This window comes from Drosophila simulans, chromosome 2L, assembly GCF_016746395.2.
Source record: "Drosophila simulans strain w501 chromosome 2L, Prin_Dsim_3.1, whole genome shotgun sequence".
In the NCBI taxonomy this organism is placed as follows: Eukaryota; Metazoa; Arthropoda; class Insecta; order Diptera; family Drosophilidae; genus Drosophila; species Drosophila simulans.
Window position 1 is genome coordinate 10,855,305 of NC_052520.2, and position 19,716 is coordinate 10,875,020.

The 19,716-nt window shown below is 41.4% G+C and overlaps 6 protein-coding genes across 10 annotated transcripts in view; 2 read left to right on the forward strand and 4 right to left on the reverse strand.

The window, feature by feature from the left end:
• LOC27208814 overlaps window positions 1-7,228 on the reverse strand; it is a 44,911-nt gene extending 37,683 nt beyond the window's left edge. Inside the window, exons 1-2 of one of the 2 annotated variants that reach the window (XM_016184363.3) lie at window positions 6,823-7,225; window positions 4,251-4,533 (exon numbers count right to left, since the gene is read on the reverse strand). In XM_016184363.3, the coding sequence (XP_016024571.1) occupies window positions 4,251-4,389 (139 nt within the window). In that variant the 5' untranslated portion in view covers window positions 4,390-4,533; window positions 6,823-7,225. Of the gene's footprint in view, window positions 1-4,250; window positions 4,534-6,822 lie in introns of both variants that reach the window. The other variant, XM_016184364.3, reaches the window with a different exon arrangement.
• A 717-nt stretch (window positions 7,229-7,945) lies between these two features.
• LOC6731910 (transmembrane protein 214) lies at window positions 7,946-13,311 on the reverse strand. Of its 3 annotated transcripts, XM_016178452.3 has the most exons (8): window positions 13,057-13,311; window positions 12,669-12,982; window positions 11,998-12,612; window positions 11,728-11,932; window positions 11,474-11,619; window positions 9,078-9,494; window positions 8,849-8,967; window positions 7,946-8,772 (listed from the first exon to the last, which is right to left on the reverse strand). In XM_016178452.3, exons 1-8 carry the CDS (start codon window positions 13,175-13,177, stop codon window positions 8,658-8,660), a joined length of 2,052 nt encoding a protein of 683 aa, XP_016024577.1. In that variant the 5' UTR covers window positions 13,178-13,311; the 3' UTR covers window positions 7,946-8,657. The 3 variants fall into 3 exon arrangements, with proteins under 3 accessions (XP_016024577.1, XP_016024575.1, XP_016024576.1); XM_016178450.3 differs by lacking the exons at window positions 11,474-11,619; window positions 11,728-11,932; window positions 11,998-12,612; window positions 12,669-12,982; window positions 13,057-13,311 and adding exons at window positions 9,587-9,706; window positions 11,176-11,311; XM_016178451.3 differs by lacking the exons at window positions 11,474-11,619; window positions 11,728-11,932; window positions 11,998-12,612; window positions 12,669-12,982; window positions 13,057-13,311 and adding exons at window positions 9,587-9,706; window positions 11,147-11,195.
• Window positions 13,312-13,487: 176 nt separating this feature from the next.
• Window positions 13,488-14,911, forward strand: LOC6731912 (vacuolar protein sorting-associated protein 72 homolog). The gene is made up of 4 exons (XM_002079011.4): window positions 13,488-13,754; window positions 13,817-13,949; window positions 14,019-14,319; window positions 14,379-14,911. The coding sequence occupies exons 1-4, from the start codon at window positions 13,621-13,623 to the stop codon at window positions 14,864-14,866; spliced, it is 1,056 nt and encodes a 351-aa protein (XP_002079047.1). The 5' UTR covers window positions 13,488-13,620; the 3' UTR covers window positions 14,867-14,911.
• A 642-nt stretch (window positions 14,912-15,553) lies between these two features.
• LOC6731913 (proline-rich protein HaeIII subfamily 1) lies at window positions 15,554-16,459 on the forward strand. Its single transcript, XM_002079012.3, has one exon. It carries the CDS (start codon window positions 15,569-15,571, stop codon window positions 16,298-16,300), a length of 732 nt encoding a protein of 243 aa, XP_002079048.2. The 5' UTR covers window positions 15,554-15,568; the 3' UTR covers window positions 16,301-16,459.
• Window positions 16,460-16,498: 39 nt separating this feature from the next.
• LOC6731914 (DET1 homolog) lies at window positions 16,499-18,374 on the reverse strand. 2 transcript variants are annotated; one of them, XM_002079013.3, is made up of 2 exons: window positions 17,325-18,374; window positions 16,499-17,267 (listed from the first exon to the last, which is right to left on the reverse strand). In XM_002079013.3, the coding sequence occupies exons 1-2, from the start codon at window positions 18,267-18,269 to the stop codon at window positions 16,593-16,595; spliced, it is 1,620 nt and encodes a 539-aa protein (XP_002079049.2). In that variant the 5' UTR covers window positions 18,270-18,374; the 3' UTR covers window positions 16,499-16,592. The 2 variants fall into 2 exon arrangements, with proteins under 2 accessions (XP_002079049.2, XP_016024578.1); XM_016178449.2 differs by having other exon boundaries at window positions 17,134-17,267; window positions 17,329-18,374.
• A 600-nt stretch (window positions 18,375-18,974) lies between these two features.
• On the reverse strand, window positions 18,975-19,633 carry LOC6731915 (ATP synthase subunit g, mitochondrial). The gene is made up of 3 exons (XM_016178448.3): window positions 19,563-19,633; window positions 19,452-19,506; window positions 18,975-19,362 (listed from the first exon to the last, which is right to left on the reverse strand). Exons 2-3 carry the CDS (start codon window positions 19,489-19,491, stop codon window positions 19,103-19,105), a joined length of 300 nt encoding a protein of 99 aa, XP_016024579.1. The 5' UTR covers window positions 19,492-19,506; window positions 19,563-19,633; the 3' UTR covers window positions 18,975-19,102.
• Window positions 19,634-19,716: the final 83 nt, after the last annotated feature.

A 19,716-nucleotide genomic window follows, 5' to 3' on the forward strand; every position in this document is an offset into this window, starting at 1 on the left:
ATAATCCACGATTCTATATATTGAGTGCTCACTGTTTGCCTAGTTGCAATGCGTGTGTGAACTTATTTTCCTACCGTTTGTAGTTAGCTTGTTTGCTCTCGTGTCTTTTGCACTCTGCCCTTCTAGTTTTAAGCCCAGTATCGTATCGCTGACTCTGAATAGTTTGTGGAAATTCTGTGATGGGGGAAATGTATTCGAGTGCGTATGTTACCATAGGTATATCAGGGTTTTCCTGCACGGGGGGCGTGGTAACAACTTCCTTGACAGTTTAGCTTAATTACAATGTTGTAACTTTTCTTTAATATATAAACGCGTAATTTAGTGCTCATTTGCATCACATATTGTTACAACTTGGCTCTCTGTACACAAATAATAAAGAATGAATATATTTCGTATGAAAAAGGAGAGACCGATATTAAAATGAAAAGTTCACAAAAAACGTTCATTTAACTGTTCGGCATGCAAAACACTAAACTAAGTCTAGACCCGACATAAACTAAACCCACATATCTTGCCAAACACAACCAGAAACTCCAAACAAACCCAAACAAAAAGTTGCAACAAAAGTGAGAAAAACGGAAATAAATCTAACAGAACGGCTTTTGGAGGCAACTTTCGCCCCAAACCCCCAAAACAAAACCTCCGAAAATTTATACCCATGTGTGCCTTGCTTTTTGATTTCTTTTTTTTTGGCCTATTGTCACAAGCAATACAAGCCCCTACATCGTATATATTTGTATATAAAGAGCTATATATGTGCATCGCAGCTTACATATGTCAACTTTTATGCCTCGTAAGGCATCGTAATGTTTTCACAGTGGAAAAGATTTGCTGCAGATTTGGCCACACCACAAGGAAATCCAGGACACAAGATGTTGAGCTAAACTCACTTAAACCGATGGAACAATATCCTTATAAGACCTAATCCTAGTTTTAGAATTTTTAGAAATACTGTTTATTAATATATTAAAAGGAAGTGGATAGAAATACTTCTTCAGCAAGCTAACTACTTCTGTTGCAAATATTGGTGATGATATCATGAACATAAAAATATATATGATAATATTAAAAAAAATTCTTTAAAAATACTTGGCAAATCGGGATAGAAAATCAGTATACCCAAATAAGACACAAAAGTTCCAATACTTACAACAAATAAAGTTAGTGTACTTTTGTTTCAGACGCTTTAGGTGAAACAGCACAGAAAGCTAATATTTTTTCGGCGGAAATTTATGTCTAACGATTATTTCAGCTGAACGAATACAACTCACTCCAGCGACCGCAGAACAAAATCATTATTTACACATGTATCGAAATTGGTTTTTTAGTCTAGTACTCAAGTGAATGGATTTCATCGTAATTGAGCAAATGTGGATCTTTAAGTCTCTCCAGGAGTTTAATAACATAAGGTCCTTCTTAATGTATTTTTAACAAATATTTTGCTTAAAATTTAAAGATTTATTCTGTGACTACTGAATATAGAATGTATGTATAAGAACATTTTCTATCAAGTGTTTTATCTATAAATATTTTAAAAATTATTATATGTCACATAATTCTCTTCTATGGCCTAATAAATTCAAGCACTGCCTTTTACCTAGATTTCCCTTATATTTTCAAACCGATTCAAATGATTTTCGAATCGAGTTACGAACATGCAATTACACGGGCCAGCAGGATGGGCACATCCTGCTTATCTGCATCTGACTGCAGGAGATATGTGTGCGGCACAGCTGCGATATGTGCCACATGTGCAGCTCGCATTTGTTTCTGGCCCCGGAATATGGCATCCGTTTGTTTTTGGCCCTTCGTTAAGTCATTCAAATTAGATTGCATTTCGGCCAACGTGCTTGGCATATTAGCCGAAATTAAATGCAATATCTATCGAGCGAAGCATCATGGTACAATCATCCAGCAAATATCACATTAGTTCTAAAATGATATTTGGCAAAAGGATATACGAAAAACGTATGGCAAAGTTCAATGTTCGGTTGCTAGCAAATTGATATTTTTAACTAATAGTAAGAAGAAATAAAACCGCTCCAGTAAATACATCATAACATATTGGTAAATAAGCATGAAAAACATCTGGGCTGACCTAAAAAAAAAGAAAAAGTGGCGAACAATTGTGGGGGCAGGACTGCTAGCCACAATTCAACACACAAAGGACATGCAGCCATGATTTTTATGAGCTTGTATTTATATGGTTTCCTTATATCCACGCCGTAATAGCCAAGGGTCCTGATTGCAGGACAACATACACACAACAATGGCATGAAGTTGTGCCCCACCAAAGTGGAATATCGGATGGAAAATAAAATTGCTTTCTCGTGCACATGTGTACATACATACGTTTATACAATTGTTCTTGAAGTTACCTCACCGGGCAATTTATGATTATTAAATAGCATTCATTTGTATCCTTGAAGGAATAATTAACCATTGTTACTTGTTTGTTTTCCAAGGATTGCAGCTACATGAAATCACTTCCAACTAAATTGAATGGTCATTAATTAAAACAAATGAACATGCATCTATATAATTGAAATCAGACTTATTTTACAAGCAAAGTTGTAAAATTATTTCCTGTAATACCACTTAAAAACATATTGCATGAAAGCTCCTTTTTATGAACATTTTTATGCGTTTTCTTAAACGAGGCAGCAATAGTCACAATCGCCACTCTTTAATCTCCTTTGTTGCTACAAAATAATCGTAACTTTTATTAATTGGCACGACAACTGCCTGTGCGGCATTTTTGAATTTTAAACAAATTCCCCTTGATGGTCTCAGGATTTCGCACAAATTCAAGTTTAATTGTGCGGCCAGGCTGTGGGGACAATAAAATTATTTAACGATCATTTTCCTGCCTGCCCTCCCGCATTTCTTGTTGAAGTCGAACAAGTGAAAAGTTACAGTTGATTTTTCCGGACCCTTCTTCAGTCAGGTGGCTGCTGCAGGTCCTTCGGGACTGGCGTATCCTGCCCATCTTCGCCTGCACCTTGACTTCGACTTGCTTGTCTGCACTTTTGCGGCTGACTTTGGCCCAAAACACGACTAGGTGTGGAACAGCCGGCTGAGTTTCCCTTATGACGCCTGTTTCCCTCTGGTATTGCCCACATCAGCAAGTCACTAGCCAAGAAAAGTCAATAGCCATTCAGCAGGAGCAGAAGGAAAAGCCGAAGTTATATGGAAAAGGGAAAAACTCAGACAAAACAGAAAAGCAAGCACGAATGCAGGTGGCTAACAAATAGAGCATTTGTTCCTTTTTCTGGGTTTATTGGGCAGATTGAAAAGGAGAAGTGAGGCGAATATCCAAGGAAAGCACTTTAAACTACAATTGCAATGCATTTAAGACGAAACTATTGCTATGGGAATAAAATATCAGATAGCTGAGGAATAGATTTAAAATGAAGGATTTAATATTACTATTTTTCCATGGATGATAAAGAACTTTAGACCAAGATTTTACCTTTTTATTCGCCCACAGATTGCACAGCATTATTGTTTTTTTTTTACCGAAAGTAAGCAACATGGCCAAGTAATGTCTAGCATAAACATAAAAATGCATGGTGCGTTGGCCTCCTTCGCCCGAAAGCCACAAACACAACAGACCCGCCTCCTGCCCACCAGAAAGGAGGCGAAGGATGTGCCCTGGCTGGGTGTCTGCAGATTAGGATGAAGGTCGCGATGGCTCGTCGCAGTCGGAGTGTCTCCTGTCAGAGTGCTCACTCTGCTCTTGGCCATGATTTAATTAAAGTCTACATGTGCTAAGTAGATTTTATTCTTTGCTCGCTCATTTGGTTTATTTGCCTATTTTTTCCCCCTTATTCTTCTGTTTCGCCTGCTGGCCATAATTGATTTAGGCATTTACTGCATTAGGCCAAAAAAAAAGGCGCTCATATGAAGGAATGAAGTCAGGAAGAGGAAGTCCAAGATACCATATTTGATTTATCAAGGAAAATAAGTCTTTTCTCAATAGTGACTTTTCGGGATATATATTATGCTATTTACCGTCTGCCTCAACTAATTAACTTCTGCTTCCTTGATAGTCAATTTTGGCTTACAATTCTGATTAGTAAATGCTTGTATGATATGTAAAATTTTAATAAACTTAACTACGGGCGTTGCTCATTGTTAATTTATAGCACATGCATTCATAATTCATATCTCAAAGTTGGTATTGAAATATGCCTTTATATCTGCACTATTGAATTAAACATGTGTGAATACGAGTGAGAGCTACTTACACAACGATTTAACTGCAGGATGTTGTTGGATGGCAGGACTCAAGTGTTGTTGCTGCATTGTCCAAGCTCTCGAAATGCTTATCATTATTACGAGAATTGGCGTTGCGATGCAACCGAAGCATTTGCCCTCCATGGCCATGGTCCTGCGAGCCGGATTTTACTTATTTATATTTATTCACCTCAAAGACGGTTAGATGAGTGTAATTTAGCCCCACAAGTTTACGTATTTTGGTTTTACATTACTGCTAATGGTTTGGTTCCACAATCGTTTTTGAAGTGCATTCTAAAAAGAGAGGGAGGAAACATTTTCATTAACGCTATTATTTGTGAAATATTAATTAAAAGCACTTGCAATTAATTTGAATTATTGCAGCTATTCCAGTGTTGCCTAACTTAACTTAAATCGTTGAAAAGTGACATTTTTGAAAATTATTCACATATCCAAGAATATAATTAAATAGTTAAATCTTGCAGATTCTAAAGGATACAAGCCATATGGATAGTTTGCAATAGTTGGTATGTGAACAACCAATTTCTTCCAACGAATTCGATATTCGCACAGCATTTAACTGCAGCAAACATTGATATTAACCGTAGGCCTTCATTATAAATGTCCTCCATTCACATCATTTATCCTGTATCAAATTGCAAAGGCATTAATTTATTTTCTCTTTTTCAGAATGTGTGCATTTGTGTTTGTTGAGCCCCCATATATTGTCTGTAGTGGCAAGTTGCTTATCGCCACCATGTCACAGGAGCAGTGTTAACCAACGCATTTTGTATATTTACAACCCGCAAGCCGAACTCAAATAGTTTTTTTATTTGGCCATAAAACACATAAATTGTCCAACTGAAAGGTGTGTGCTGCTCGGCTAGCCTTGATCACTCACGAAATGTGCAAGTGTCAAAAACCAATTAAAATGTTAATTTCTCCACAAACTGCGCTTTGTTGCACTTTACAATCGTGCTTCACGAACGATCCAAGAGATATTGTATTCAATAAATATCGACTCCATGCCCTTCGACCCTTCAGTTATCATCACCACAGGAGCACTTAAATGATTTCATCCGTTGCTGCAGTTGTGTAATGAGTTGTTGGTTGTTGCGATGCCAATCAAACAATGGTGGTAAAATTAACATGGAATCAGCTTAAAATGCGCACTGCAATTGTTATTTTCATGGCAACGATGGTTAATTGAATTTAGTGGTTTTCGGATATGTTTTGTTACTTTTTGGATGATTTAATACCAAGCTAAATAAATTATCATCGCGATAATGTTGCATTTATGATGTTAGACCAGCCCACAAATAGTCTGCTGTTAATTAATGATATATATTGTATTTATATGGCAGATTCACTCAAATTCAAGAAAGCCCACTTATCAAGTTGTGTACTTCAGGCATAGATGCAAGTTAATTAAACAAACCTGCTTGCACATTAATCACCTGGACACCCGGCCAAAAAGCCACAAAAGCACCTGGAGACCACTTGATCTTTAAGAAGAAAAGTCAAGGCATAAAGCTCGAAAGGAAAATTCAATTAGAAAAACACGAAAAGCGGCGAAAAGAGCGAGGAAAACGGTTCGATTTCAATGTCTTCTTTTTTTGGGGCGGTCCCCGGACATATGTATATACGGGTATTCCCCATTCAAGCCATTCTTTATAAGGTTATAAGATTAATGAGAGACAAGCTCATCTACTTCTATTCCCTCAAGCGGCACTTAATTAATGCCGCATGCAAAGAGTCCTGCGAGGTCCTTGGCCTTTATCATGTCCTTTTAAAGGCAGCTGGCAAATTGTCCAAGAAGTTTTCCTTTAAATTTCGGTTATGGTCATACTTAACGAGTTTGCTTAAATAATAAATGTAATTATACTTTATTATATAGTATAAAATGAGCAACAAATGCTTTAAATCAAAGCCAGTGCTAACAAATGGATGTCCAAAACTACACCAATTATTGTCTGTCTGTGGAAAGTTCATTTATTGACCTTTTCGCATCACCTTATTACATTTTTTGTGGTTTAGTGAATTAATTACCTTCCCTACTTCATATCACCACAAGAACTCATTAGAAATGAGGACTCACTTCAAAGTCAATCCGTAACACACGTGCTCATTAGGTACTTCCGATTTTTCATTCTGCCCTGGATTTCAGGGGAAAAATGCGAGGGAACTTCAAAAGCAGATAAGGCGATGGAGAACTTGGAAAAACTTCCATCTCAACTTGGAAAAACTTTGATTTAACATTTATTTTTGCACGAAACTCGCTTGGTTGTTGTTTATGCAACTGGCTGGAGTTTCAGTTGAAGTCTGTGAAAAAATGTGCTTTGTTTTCTGTTTCAATCCTATCGCTAAGCGTATAATTTGCAAGAAACCTGAGTAACAAATGCATTTTCGATTGGCATTAAATCACGTCGCCCGTCCGAGTTCATTTCCGATGAGAAATAAATGTTTTTCTCTGATTTATCTGTGCTCCACTTTTCAAGGGAGGGAAAAACGAGCCACGTTGAATGCGATAGAGCAGTGTAGGTGGGTTAATATTAATGTACTTAAAGCTGTTATTCGACTCACTTTTGATGTCAGCAGCAGCTGTGCGATTATCTCCCATAAATTAAACCATTTAAACATCCAATGTTAGTTTTTAACAGACAATTGATTCTTTCACTGGCCGCTTAAAGCGGCCTCCGATTCGAAACTTCACTTTTGCTCCAAGAGCATTATACACTGAGCGAAATCGAAGCCGAACGATGTTAGTATCGTCTCGCGCACAAGTTGAAAAAACAGATGCGGCAGTTGGGAAAGTTGGGAAACCGCGACACCGCTATCGAATGCGGCAACTGCGAGATATCCTTTCGTGGCCAAGACCACAATCTGCGATAAGGAGTCGTAGTCACATCCGCGCCAAAGGACGAAACACGTGCGTCGCGACTTGAAATTCATTTGATACTGCGGCATCCGAGGCCGGAGCTTTTCCGTATTGTTGTTTCCTACGCGCTGCAAGTAACCGTTCCGATGTGAACCGAGTCCTGCCAGCCACGAACAGGACGACGAGTTGGTTGTTATTGTCACTCCCGCACTCCGAAAATGGTTGACTTTGAGGCGAATTCGGGAAAATCCTTGTATTTGAAGGGGCGACTGTCTTCAAGATGACCGTCTAAAAAGGAAATTATGCGCGGAGAATTTAAGCAACTAAAGTTAGAACTCAACTTTGTTAAAACAATTAGGAAACAATTCTATCCAATCATGCCATTTCATAAGGACACCAAGGCTTATAAATGTTTTAGAAATATAATTAAAACTTCTTCAACTTTAAAAGTGCTATTTTTCAAATACGGTACGATTTATTGTGGTGTGCACTGCTTTGAATTATTATACACTGCTTAGGAATTTCCCTTCACTGCTTATATGGGCACCAAAAATTCTGGTGAAATTTTAGTTCTTTGACTGCTTGCAATACACATGAACTGCTTAGTTTCGAGAGAACTGTTCTAGAAAAATTCCCCAGGAAATAGTACTGGTCTAATTTCTAGTCTGTTTTGGGAAATATAAGCTGCTTTCAAACCGCTTTTCCAATTTAAGCAAGTGTGTAGTGTAAGCCAATGCCAATGCCAACAGGTGTGTTCAGAATCTTACGATTCAAATATACATATACCCGAAAAAACGTATAAACATAGCACAGATAAACATTGAGAAATACGCCTTTACTTCACATCTTTCAATTTTATTTTATTTATGCAAAATCGTGTTTTCCATTAAATATACAAATGAGATTTAAAATCGAATCAAAAGTAACGCGCTATTATGCAAGTATTGGGGAGTCTACAGAAATGTACACACAAATGCAAGAAAACTATGAGTAAAAGTATAAAAATATTTGAATCTATTGTTTGCCTTCAAAATGCAGTTGGAATTGTTAAGTTCAGTTAACACAATAGAGTTAACACTTCGCGTATCGCCACAAAAAACGCACTTTAATAATTACAATTACAAAATTTCAATGATAGAACTGTTCACAAAACTCTCATGCCGTTGTAAACGAATTTAAAAATAATGTTTTCTCAACTTGGAGAAAAATGTTTAAACACATGTTGTACAACAGAAAATTTCTCGTGTCTTTCACTAATTTATCAGTATCGAGGTTGAATTTACTAGATTGTTAGTGTACACTATCGGCATCCACAAAGATTTGCTCGTATTGCTTTTTCTTAATTAAACTTGACGAGAAGTTGTTGATGAATGTGAATGGCTTCTTGAGTTTCGACTTATAGAACATTTTCCGGTTTTTTAACTAATTGCGAAAAATTAGGGCTTCCTTCACTATTTACTATGACGCGTATTCTGTTTGCATCTGCTGCAGCTGCTGATGATGTTGCTGTTCGAGAAGTAAGCGTTCCTGACGCTTAAAATCATTTGAGCTTGGCGTATGCGTCGACCTTTTTGTGAAACTGGTTGTAGTACTCCAGGGCGGCGTTGCGCGTCTGGTTCAGCGCCTGATTGATGTTCTCGGGCGAGAGATGGCCACTAAAGAAAGATCACAATCATAAGGGATGCATTCTCGAAGACATCAACGGCCAAGCAGGCAGGCAGGCATACTTACACAAGCACCTTTTCCTTGATGAGCGCGGCAGCCTTTTCATAGCTGCTGGCGGCTAAATCGCTAACTCCAGCGGCAACAGCTTCGATCTTGCCTGACGAATTGGGCACGTATTGGTCAATCTAACAAATAGATAGAACATATTAACAAAGGAGCCAGAGAGTCACACAGAGATTAATTCAAAACTGGTTTGCCCATGACCTCATCTTAATGCCGACTAAAAGACACTTACGAACTTCGCCACAACGGGCCACTTGGCGCCAAAGTATCCCTTGCCGTTCTGGTAAGCGTTGCAGGCCGCATTCCTCGCCAGCTTCCACAGGTCGCCGGTGGTCTTGATCACCGGCTCGGCGTACGGCGGCACATTAACTTCCGCCCACTTGTAGCCCCGCGCTCCAGCGCCCATGACCGTGTACCAGGACTTCTGGACATGCGGCAGAACTCCGGCATTCTTCAGCACCTTGCCGGTGGCCGATTTTTCGAACACGCCCTTGCCGTTCACTTCGGTATCGTAGCACAGAGCTCCGGCAATCAGGGCGATGATGAAGATGCTACCCAAGGTCCACTTGCAGCATCCGCATTTCTTTTTCTGTGCCGCGGCATTCTGTTTGTTCTTCTTCTGCTGCGCGCTGCTCTTCTCCTGGACGCTCTACATAGTACAAAATTAGAAAATTATTAAGAGTCTTAATTGCTGGGTATAGTTGAAATTGTGGAAACATTCGATTGAGTTAAATTGTTTACCTTTTTGGTGGTCGGCGCTGGTTTGCCGCTCTGTTTGTTACTTTTCGGTTTAACCTGAGCCATTTTCTAACTTAATTTCAATGAGTTTCGATTATGAAGAGTATTTCTAGTTTTCCTCAGCTGTTCGCAAAAGATGTTTAATTATTGATTGTGTTTATCATTGCAATTGTGTTTGCGAAAAAGAATGACGAGACTTTTTGAGCTTTTAAACCGAGCTTTTTTTTGCGACTGAGCTCGATGACCTAAGATTTGAGAGTAAGCTAAAACCGCGAGTGGGAATAATTACAAATTTTAAATACGTAGTTATAATTTCATTTTGTGCAGATCAAAACAAATTAATATTCAATATGCAGCCTATGCTTAATTGGCGTAGATACTTATTAAGCTAACATTGTCATTTTATTTTAATTTCTTAACACATTTAAATTTAAAACGAATTTCTCAATTTAAAGTAGTTTGAGTATGTTTATAATGGTTATGAAAAAATGTATTCTTTTTTTTAATGTTGAAATGCAAACTTTCACATTTATTGAAAAATAACACATCTCTCTAACACAAATCTCTAAATAAAAGTATCATTTACACTCATTCTTTAAATTTCTGTGGACAAAAGAGTTGAATGAACTACGGCTTATGCCCTCTAAATTTCGTCTCTTTTATGCTTTCGGAGTGAAAGAAAGAAAGAATGATGGAAGGCCAGCGAGAATCAGGGTCACAGTGGACATGCCACGTGTTGAAGCAGCCCAAATCTTCAAATGGTTCTCTTTCGCCCCCCCCTTTTTGGACCATGGGATTCGGAATCGTGGCGTTGCGAGATTTTCAGGTGAGAGTGCGAAACTGCACCACTGTGCAATAATGAGAGTGAGAGTGCGGAGGAGAGGCGAAGAGAGGAGGAGAGTGCGCACAAGCCGGATGAGCGAGGGGAGTGGGTGAGGGAGCGGAAGGCGAGTGGCCAATCGCAGCTGGAACACATCAGTCAATAGGAAAATAAAAATAAGCGTCAGATCAGCCGAAAATTGGGTGTACTGATAAGAATGTTGACTGATAATGCGGCAATTTATGATGCCCGATGGCCATGCCCACTCTCATTTCGAAAGCAACACGTCTGCTCTGCGCGGAGAAATTTAGCGGCAACTGGAACCCGCATGGCAACGCTATGGGAAAAGTGCAGCTATAGCTGCCACCAATACCAGTGCAAAACGGCGGAATACACAACCGTTAATGATGACACGCACACATATGCACGAAACGCACTTTGCACTACTGCAACAGCAACAATAATTGCGACAACGCGATAATTAAGGTGCGGGCCATTAATTTATGCTCATTCCAGGCTTCAAAAGCCAGTTGAATTGCGGAGAAATTTCGGACGAACGCCGGCTAGCGCTTTCCATCTCTTTCCCGCAGCGACGTCGCGTTGGCAGCGTCCCCCTACAGAACTCTAACTTCATTACCGACTAATTGTACGGCTACTTCTACGTGAAGAGTTTTACTTTTGTTAGCTGCAGTTTAATAAGCTGAAGTCATTCTTTTTAACACCGATTGCAATTAATTATTCACTTTTGGACGGCAGTTCTACAAGTTTATACCTTCGTTTTTCTTTTCACTAGAGCAATGTGACCAGAGTACGCAATGTAACAAACCACTCAACTGAAACAGTGTTACCAGAGATGTGCGCAAATTTAAATTTATATACAGTCTTCCTGATTTCATTTAAGTTTGGATAAATGGGTTAAAACGGCTAACAAAATAATTATATATGCTATATACTAGTTTTCTAAGAAAACTATGCGAGATAAAACAACACACATTCATCATTCAGCTTTTATCGAACTGAGGTCAGAGCCTTTTCCTTGGAATTGTGTGATATACTTAAGTCGCACTCACCAACAAAACCTCCTTTAAGTCATCTAGGTGACCTTCGTTTCGCTTGCTTCCCTGCAGTTCTTCGTTCAGAGCCGCCACATCTTGCAGAAAAGAGTGATACACAGTCGACGTAGCCAACTCATGGGTAGACGTGGTCCAATTGTCGTCTGGGAAAAGTTAGGAATTCGATATTAGATAACACATTAACGATAAGTATGGGTGTTACAGTTAAACAAAACTCCAATTAAATGGTTTTTCACAGCTGTAGATCGTACCTATAGCTTTCAGTAGCAGTAGACTGGGCAATTGTTGCTTCTTGTAGTTCATGCGCCACACCCTGAGGCAATCATCTCTGCCGCTGCTGAGCAGACAACTAATACAGCCTTCAATCTCATTACTCTGCTTGGAGCCAGCGCTTATTTCCCGTAAGAGCGTAAGGAATATGTTGGCATGCCTCACAGGACTGTTGATATAGTTTTGCTACACACAGGAGGAAGAGAGGTCAGTGAAACAATGGGATAACCAGCAATGGTTTTCATCCTTACAAGCAACAAACGCGCACTACGCTTCAAACTTTGCTGCCATTCCTTCGGCAGGTTGTTATAGGGTGCATTCAGCGCATTGTAAGTGGCAAAGAACTCCTGCTGGTTGATCTGCAGAGGATCCGCCGTCTTCCGAGCAGCAGCTGCACTCAGAGCCCGCTCCATATACTCGACCACAAACTTGGTGTACTGCTTTAGCTCCAGGTTGGGCAGCATCAGGTTCTGCCACACGCGAACGCCCTCGTTTAGCGACTGATAGCCACCTTGTCCGATGGCCCACAGGATGCTCAAGCAGATGTTGCTGCGGTTCTGATAGGAGTTCCTTAGCAACGCAGTCTTGGCCAGATTCCTAGAGCAAATGTTCGGCCAGTTTTGACCGATCAACTGTAGGATGAGCTTGTAACCTGCCACTGTCTGATTGTTGTTTAGATCCGTTGACATGCTATCCAGCAGGGAGTAAAAGAAATACTCCAGGTTTTGCTCGCCCACACTGCCCAGAAACTCCACAATCGAGTACTTAAGCGAGGCGCTGGCCAAGTTGCTGGGATACTGAGCCGAGCGGCCGGAGAAGATGGGATCGCAGTCATAGGACAAGGCTTCATTGAAGTATAGCGCAATCTGGGGGATAACGATAGGTAAGCAAGGATTTAGGAACATTCCCTTAGGAAACGTACGTGGCTTAACCAGCGCAGCTCAGAGCCAGGACAACTGAGCTTCACCTGCTCCAGTTGGGCAGCAAAATCATCCCGGGTGATGTTCCTCAAGGCCTGCTCCAGGGTCTTTGGCTTCGAAGCGGCTGCCAACGTGGTCCTTTTCTGGGTCGAGGCATTCTTTGCGGTGTGCTTTTTAACTGGCGACTTATTGGCTTTTGAGGAAGATGAGGCACTTGAACTGGATTTAGCTGGGGAATGGGACTTGCTATTGTTGTTGTTGCTACTGCTGCTGGTGCCGCTGGAGCCGAACAAATTGCGATACCGCTGAGTTGGCACTGCGAAGTGAAAAAAAAGGGCAGGCGCAAACATGTAATTGCATTGCCAGGTGCACTTTTTGAAAGATTCTTACACAGCTCCTCCAGTTTGGGTAACTGGGCCGCGATGCGCTTCTGCTCGTTGTGCGCAGACACCTTCTTGTCCAGGTTCTTTTGCTTGCGCGACTTGGTGACCACCTCCCATTGTTCCGACATGTTGCGAGCAGTCTTTCAATCGATGGTATTAAATGAAATCGGGAAATGCAGGCGGCCGGCAGAATAAAAAGCAACAAGCCAAGAGTGTGGCCAACGCGACTTTAAAATGATGTGGCCTACTTTCAGTGGTTGAATTACCGATAGCTTTTTAATGTGATTTTAAAGCAGCTGCCTGCTTTTTGTTGTGATACATATATTAAATAAGTAAATAAATTTAGCTATGGTTTAAATGTGTTTAAAGAGCTACCAATTGCAGTTAAATTGCAGGAGAAACAATTTTCCTTACCAGGGCTGCAACTCATACCAAAGTTGTAAGGCCTCTGCGATATATACTACATTTGCTGCATTGGTCACACTGCTCTGCTTGTTTACATTTACAAATTAAATATTATTATTATTAAATACCTACTTTCAATCAAAGTTTCTATATATAAATAAGAAAAATGGCTGCCTCGCGCTCACGGCGCAACAATGCCGGCAACAAAATAGCTCGTTTGCTCAATGAGGAAGAGGAGGACGACTTTTACAAAACGTCCTATGGTGGATTTCAGGAGGACGAAGAGGATAAGGAATACGAGTGAGTAATCTAATCATTTCAAGAAATTTGAATGTACAAGCCATATAAAATTCACTCTGCAGGCAAAAAGACGAAGAGGAAGATGTGGTGGACTCCGACTTCAGTATCGATGAGCACGATGAGCCCGTTTCGGATCAGGAAGAGGCGCCCGAGAAAACGCGGAAACGCGGTGGCGTTAACACAAAGGCCTATAAGGTGCGAAGTATACTTAAAATACTTAATAATCCTGTGATTACTTTGAATGAGTTGTAATAATTTCCGCAGGAAACAAAGCCTGCAGTCAAAAAAGACACAAAGGCAACACCGGCCCTGCACAAGAAACGACCTGGTGGTGGGGTAACGAAACGGCGGGCTCGTCCACGCTTCACGGTCCTCGATTCCGGTCGCAAATCCATACGCACTTCCACGGCCATCAAGACACAGGCTACCAAAATACGCCTCAAAGAATTGGACGATGCCCGCAAGCGCAAAAAGAAGAAGGTGCGTGTGGAGGACTACATGCCCACGCAGGAGGAGCTGCTGGAGGAGGCCAAAATAACCGAGGAAGAAAACACTAAATCTTTGGGTGGGTATCTAAAGCAACCAAGGCAGCAGCTATTTTACAATCTGCTGGTGCATTCACAGAGAAATTCCAGAAAATGGAGCTGGAGAAAAAGAAATCACGTCCCACCAAACGCACGTTCTCCGGGCCCACGATACGCTATCACTCGCTAACCATGCCAGCGATGCGGAAGCCCACTCGCGGAGCTAACCCTGCGGTCGATTCAAAGGATCTTGCTGGGAAGTGCGAACGCACATTCGTCACCATCGAGAACGATTTTAATGACAAGGTGTTTCAGAACCTCTTCCGCCACAAGGCGCCTCCCAAGGCCAGCAATGGCATCTGTCCAATCACCAGGCTGCCAGCCCGCTACTTTGACCCGATCACACAGCAGCCATACTACAGCATCCAGGCCTTTAAGATCCTGCGCGAGGCGTACTACATGCAGCTGGAACAGCAAGGCGGCGGCAGCGAGCAACCCGAGCTGGCCAAATGGCTGGAATGGCGCAAGCTGGTCAAGGAGAATCGTCTGAAGGCTTCAGCAGCTGCCAACAAAAACGGAGATAACTAATAATGCTACCAATTTTATATTTTTCGAATAAAATGTTATACGAAATTTTCGAAACCTTCTTAATGAGAAATCACAAACTACTCTTTGGACAACCCTCGTCAATTTACGATTACCTAATATATTTCATACAATTGCGACAATGGAAAAGTAGTACATAGGGTATTTCCCAAAACGTTATCTTTGAAAAGTATTTATAATCCAACGCACAGTCTGTTTTGATTTTATTTATCAGCAGCATCCGGTTTATTGACTTAAGATGTTGATAACATAGTTTGCCCAAAAGAAAGTTTATCTTGCTAATCCAATTTATATAAAACCCATTTATTACCTTTTAGTATCTAATTTTAATTGCCGCTCTATTTAAAAGTTTAGTTGTCTTAATAATAAAAGCGTCGCAGTCTTCTATTAAGAGTATTTAAAAGAATTGTTTCGCTTAATTTGCGTCAAATTGATAAGCACACAGTCTCTCTGTGCAATATATAACAAAATCTGGAGGAAATGAGGTTGTTCCGACACCTAATACGTGAGTACTTGCTTAATTTTGAGACATTACATTACATATGTTAATTATGAACCCATTTTATTCTCTATTTATAATCTATTGGCGAAGTATTGTTCATTTTCGAATGAAATTGTTTTTCAATCCTAAACTCTTACAGGGAATTAGTTCAGTGGACCCTGCCGCAACCTTGTCGCATCTGTATGTTTTCGTCGACTTATCAAAATCAACGCACGCGCTGGCTATTTGAATTGTCTGAACGGGAACGGGACAAGGTATTGTGTGAGCAAGATTTAGTCATACCCGTGAGCTTAGATCAAACGAACGTTGTGCGATTAAGCGGAGAAATGAAGAGCTGTGCGGCGATTGGAGTCCTTCTGGTACTGCTACTCCAGTACGAAGTGGTCCGGACGGACAGCGATAGCAGCGACAGCAGCAGCAGCAGTGGAGAGAAGAAGCACAAGCACTCCAAGACGGAGCACAAGTACAATTATCCTGCGTATCCCAGTCCGGGCTATCCTCCGTATCCACATATGGGAGGCTATCCTACATATCCCTACAATCCGTACATGCAGTATCCTCCGTATCCCCAAATGGGAGGCTATCCTTCATATCCCTATAATCCGTACATGGCCCCACCACCACCACCACCGCCACAGCCGCAACAAGCTCCGCCACCACCAATGTATCCACCCGGCCTGTCTGGATATCCAGGCGGCTATCCACCGCAGGGGGGTCCCGGACAGAATCCCGGTAACAACCCAAATGCGATCCCCAATCAGCCTCAGCCTCAGCCACAGCCACAGCAGCCCGCTAGTGGCCCGGGATCAGGGCCTGCCCCGAACTATCCTCCAGGCGGCTCGAGCGTTATTAATCACTCCCTTAAGGTCAACAAGGAATACAACGAGGACGGTCACCACCAATCTTCAACGTAGTCGCAGTCGGGATACAATGTTACATGAAACTTTAAACGTCGGATTGGGCCTCAAGTTTCAAGTCGGCCTTCAATACAATGTAGCAATGTCGAATTAATTTAAACAGTACTTGAAATATCACAGTCTTTGGTTAAATAAAAGAAAGAAATGTTCTCTTAACATTGTAATTAAAGACATAACTGAAAAGGGGAAACGAGATATTTTAGTATCACATATATTTCATAATATAAAAGGTACTTTGTTATGTTTTATACCAAAATGTACAAAAGCATGTATGTACATATTGGGCAGTCTACTTTTCCACTATGGTGCTGTGGTTGTAAAGGTGCACGTGGTAGACGTAGCTGTTCATGCATTTCTGGATACTGAGCACTAGTGGGTCAAAGGGATGCCATATAAAGGCGCACAATTCCCGTGGCGCCATAGGATTTAAATGACGGCGGGCCGTGGCGTGCAGTCTAAACTTGATCGAATCCGTGGCACGGTCAATAAACCTAATAGGTTCGTTGGAGCAGCGATGGGGTTGCTCCAGAGGAGACACGTACCGACTGTCGTATTTAAATTCGTTGAACTTTAGATAGGGCGACGAGGAGAGGCTCTGGGAGCTGAGTGGAACGCTGGGGTTGAAGCGCAAGGCCGTATGTCGATCGACGGAGACCGATTCATTGGTATCCGCAAAGGTATGCCTTAGGAAAAAATGCATGGGCAATGAAGGTGCATCACCGAATTGCAGCGATCGATCATTGCTCATATATTCATTGAATTGCAGTAAGATGTGCAGCAGGTTGATGGAATATTCCGGATAAACGCCAACCACTTCCTCGCCAGTTATGGTGTAGAATACATACAAGCGGCGCGGTGATGTAGCAATGGGCATGGTATCGGTATCTTTTGGCCGCTCTTCATAGCGCAACATCAGAAGTTCATCGTTCACCAGATGCATTCTCTCCATGATCATGTTCTCTATCTAAATGAGGTGTGTAAGGATGTGAAGACCGTTGTCACTTTTTATGAAGTTACTTACATACTCAAAGTTTTTATAAAACGACTTCTGACTATCCGTCGGGTTGCCACTTTTATCATTAATTTGGCGGTACTGGAAGCTAAGGACGCGCTGTTTAATGTGCGTTATGGGCAAAACTGTGGTGGCGTTTAGGTTGTCAAAGTCTGTGGTAGCCTTTTCGATAAAGTCCCTCGGCCGGGGACCAATCGTCTCCTGCTGGTGGAACTTACCGTCATTCACCCAATAGACGTAAACGCACTGATGCAGGCGGGACATCATCATCACTGTTGAGCCAAACACGGAAATCCCATGATTGTGGGCAATGACGATGGAGTCGTTGGGCAGGATTAGTCTATCTGTGACGACGCCTAGCTTCAAATCCACCAGAAAGAACACATACGAGAAGGCATCCACTTTGTCGAACAGATCTGGGTACCGTACGTAGTCTTCGACCGGCAGAGCACCGCGCACAACGGTCATGGCAGCCAGCATGGCATAACGACCGTCTTCCAGGAACACACTGAACTCCCGATGCAGATAGTAGAGGCCAAAGTCGCCCTGGCATAGATTCAGCGTCTCTTTTGCGGGAAATAGGCGTTCAAAGATCTGGCTCTTGAGTATGCTGTCCTGTCTACTAAAGAACTCGTCACTGCCCACATCCGCCTGGCGAATCAGTTCACCCACCGCCGCGCAACTGGAACCCCCGTAGCTGTATATGAGCAGGCTGCGCTGATCCTGCGAGAAGGCCAGCAGTTTCCTGCCATCCGGCGTGAACTTGCGCAGGTAGATCGGCGGAATGGTAATCGAGTCAATGGTCAGGCAAGGTGTGATGCACTTGTAGAAGGGACGTTCGTAGGCCAACAGCGGCATCCTGCCCGGCTGTTGGCCCACGTTGGTGTATCCGGACTCGCGGTTCTGCAGCAGATGCACGAGGTTCTGCGATTTTAGGCGGTTCTCGTAAGCCATTCTGGCAGATCCTGGGAAAGTTCTGTCGAATTCCTATTCCTATGTCAGCCGGCTTCTTCCGATCGGAAGGTAACTAAAGTGTGACCGTAGTTAGTTTAAAAAAATATACTTAGGCTACATAAGTTTAGTTATTAAACAAATATAAGTATAATAATATTAATAATAATGCTTTTCAAGATTCAAATAAAAACGTTATTTATAAATAAAAGAATGCAATACACTTTACTTTACTTTGTCTTAAAAATGTGTGAAAAAACAATCCACGAAAAGCAAATTTAGATTTATTTATTTTGTTTTAAAATAAAATTAGTCTTGTGTGCTTTTAAATACTCTAAGTATATTATGCATTTCTATACCATTAGCCCCTTTGGTTACGACATTGTTTCATAAACATATTCAAATTTGATTTATATATGACATATATTCTTAAATTTTTATCATTTTACCCAGAAAAAGCTTGTTTACTAATACAAAAGCGCTGCAAGAAATCTGTTTAAAAATCGAAGATTTCTAGATACTGAAAATCGTTTCTCAGTCGTACACTGTCGAAAATGTCCTTTCAACAAAGGTGAGCAAACAATTTTCGTTTTAGTTTCAAAATTTCGATTCAATGTTAGGGTTTACATTACCTCATCTTTAGCTTACACTAATACCGCGCAAACGTTCTAACGGTTTTCAGAAAACAACAATGTATTTTTTCGAAAATTTTCGGAGTTTTAAATTACTATTTCACTTTATTCAGAGTCGAAATGTTCGCAGACATATAAATATACACATCTGTTAGGGATTACGTTGCCCATTCCAGCGACTGCCAAGCGGAAACTATAGTAAGCTTAGACATTGTAGCCCACAATGTGACGCTTGCCGATGCACTCGCCGATGTAGAACCAGAAGATGACCTCGGCGGTCACCAGGGTGTTAAGCCAGGCCTCGCGAACGGTGAGGTTCTTGTAGGCGCCGGTCTTGGCTCCCTTGATGATGTTGCCCAGTCCCTGGCGGATGGCCGGAATATCGGCGGGCGTCGGGGGTGTCAGTTCCACCTTGGCGTACTTCAGGAACACGTCCAGTTGTGGCCTCGCCTGTGTGAGGAGCCCTGCAAAAAGTGATCATTACATAATTTTGCGATTGACAGGCGCCGAAGTTGGTGTAGCCATTCGATTGCATTCGATTCACGACACTCACTGTTCACAAGTCCTGATCCCTTGGTAGCCAAACTCGCCATCTTTTCAATTTGGTTCTGCAAGCAGTTGGAATTATACAAGAGGAAATCAACGAAATGTGCGGAAAACTTACCTATTCAGTGTGCGACGAAACAGAGATGTTATGCATTGGGGCCAGGGCTGGAGCACTAGTTATCGATCGGCGAATAAATACCAAAAAATACCAAAAATACATTTATAAAGTTAATGCAAGAAACTGCAACCAGTAAATATTAAATAACGTTATT

Bases quoted from the DNA above. Each gene is read 5' to 3' on its own strand.
- LOC6731910 (XM_016178452.3), bottom strand. From the start codon at position 13,177: ATGTCGGAACAATGGGAGGTGGTCACCAAGTCGCGCAAGCAAAAGAAC. The intron at 12,613-12,668 runs GTACGTTTCCTA...GTTATCCCCCAG, and splicing joins AGCTGCGCTGGTTAAGCCAC to ATTGCGCTATACTTCAATGA. The intron at 8,968-9,077 runs GTAAGTGTCTTT...TCTATTTGTTAG, and splicing joins GGCCCGTTGTGGCGAAGTTC to ATTGACCAATACGTGCCCAA.
- LOC6731912 (XM_002079011.4), top strand. From the start codon at position 13,621: ATGGCTGCCTCGCGCTCACGGCGCAACAATGCCGGCAACAAAATAGCT. The intron at 13,755-13,816 runs GTGAGTAATCTA...TTCACTCTGCAG, and splicing joins GAAGAGGATAAGGAATACGA to GCAAAAAGACGAAGAGGAAG. The intron at 14,320-14,378 runs GTGGGTATCTAA...GTGCATTCACAG, and splicing joins AGAAAACACTAAATCTTTGG to AGAAATTCCAGAAAATGGAG.
- LOC6731913 (XM_002079012.3), top strand. From the start codon at position 15,569: ATGTTTTCGTCGACTTATCAAAATCAACGCACGCGCTGGCTATTTGAA.
- LOC6731914 (XM_002079013.3), bottom strand. From the start codon at position 18,269: ATGGCTTACGAGAACCGCCTAAAATCGCAGAACCTCGTGCATCTGCTG. The intron at 17,268-17,324 runs GTAAGTAACTTC...CACCTCATTTAG, and splicing joins TTTATAAAAACTTTGAGTAT to ATAGAGAACATGATCATGGA.
- LOC6731915 (XM_016178448.3), bottom strand. From the start codon at position 19,491: ATGGCGAGTTTGGCTACCAAGGGATCAGGACTTGTGAACA. The intron at 19,363-19,451 runs GTGAGTGTCGTG...CACTTTTTGCAG, and splicing joins GGGATCAGGACTTGTGAACA to GGCTCCTCACACAGGCGAGG.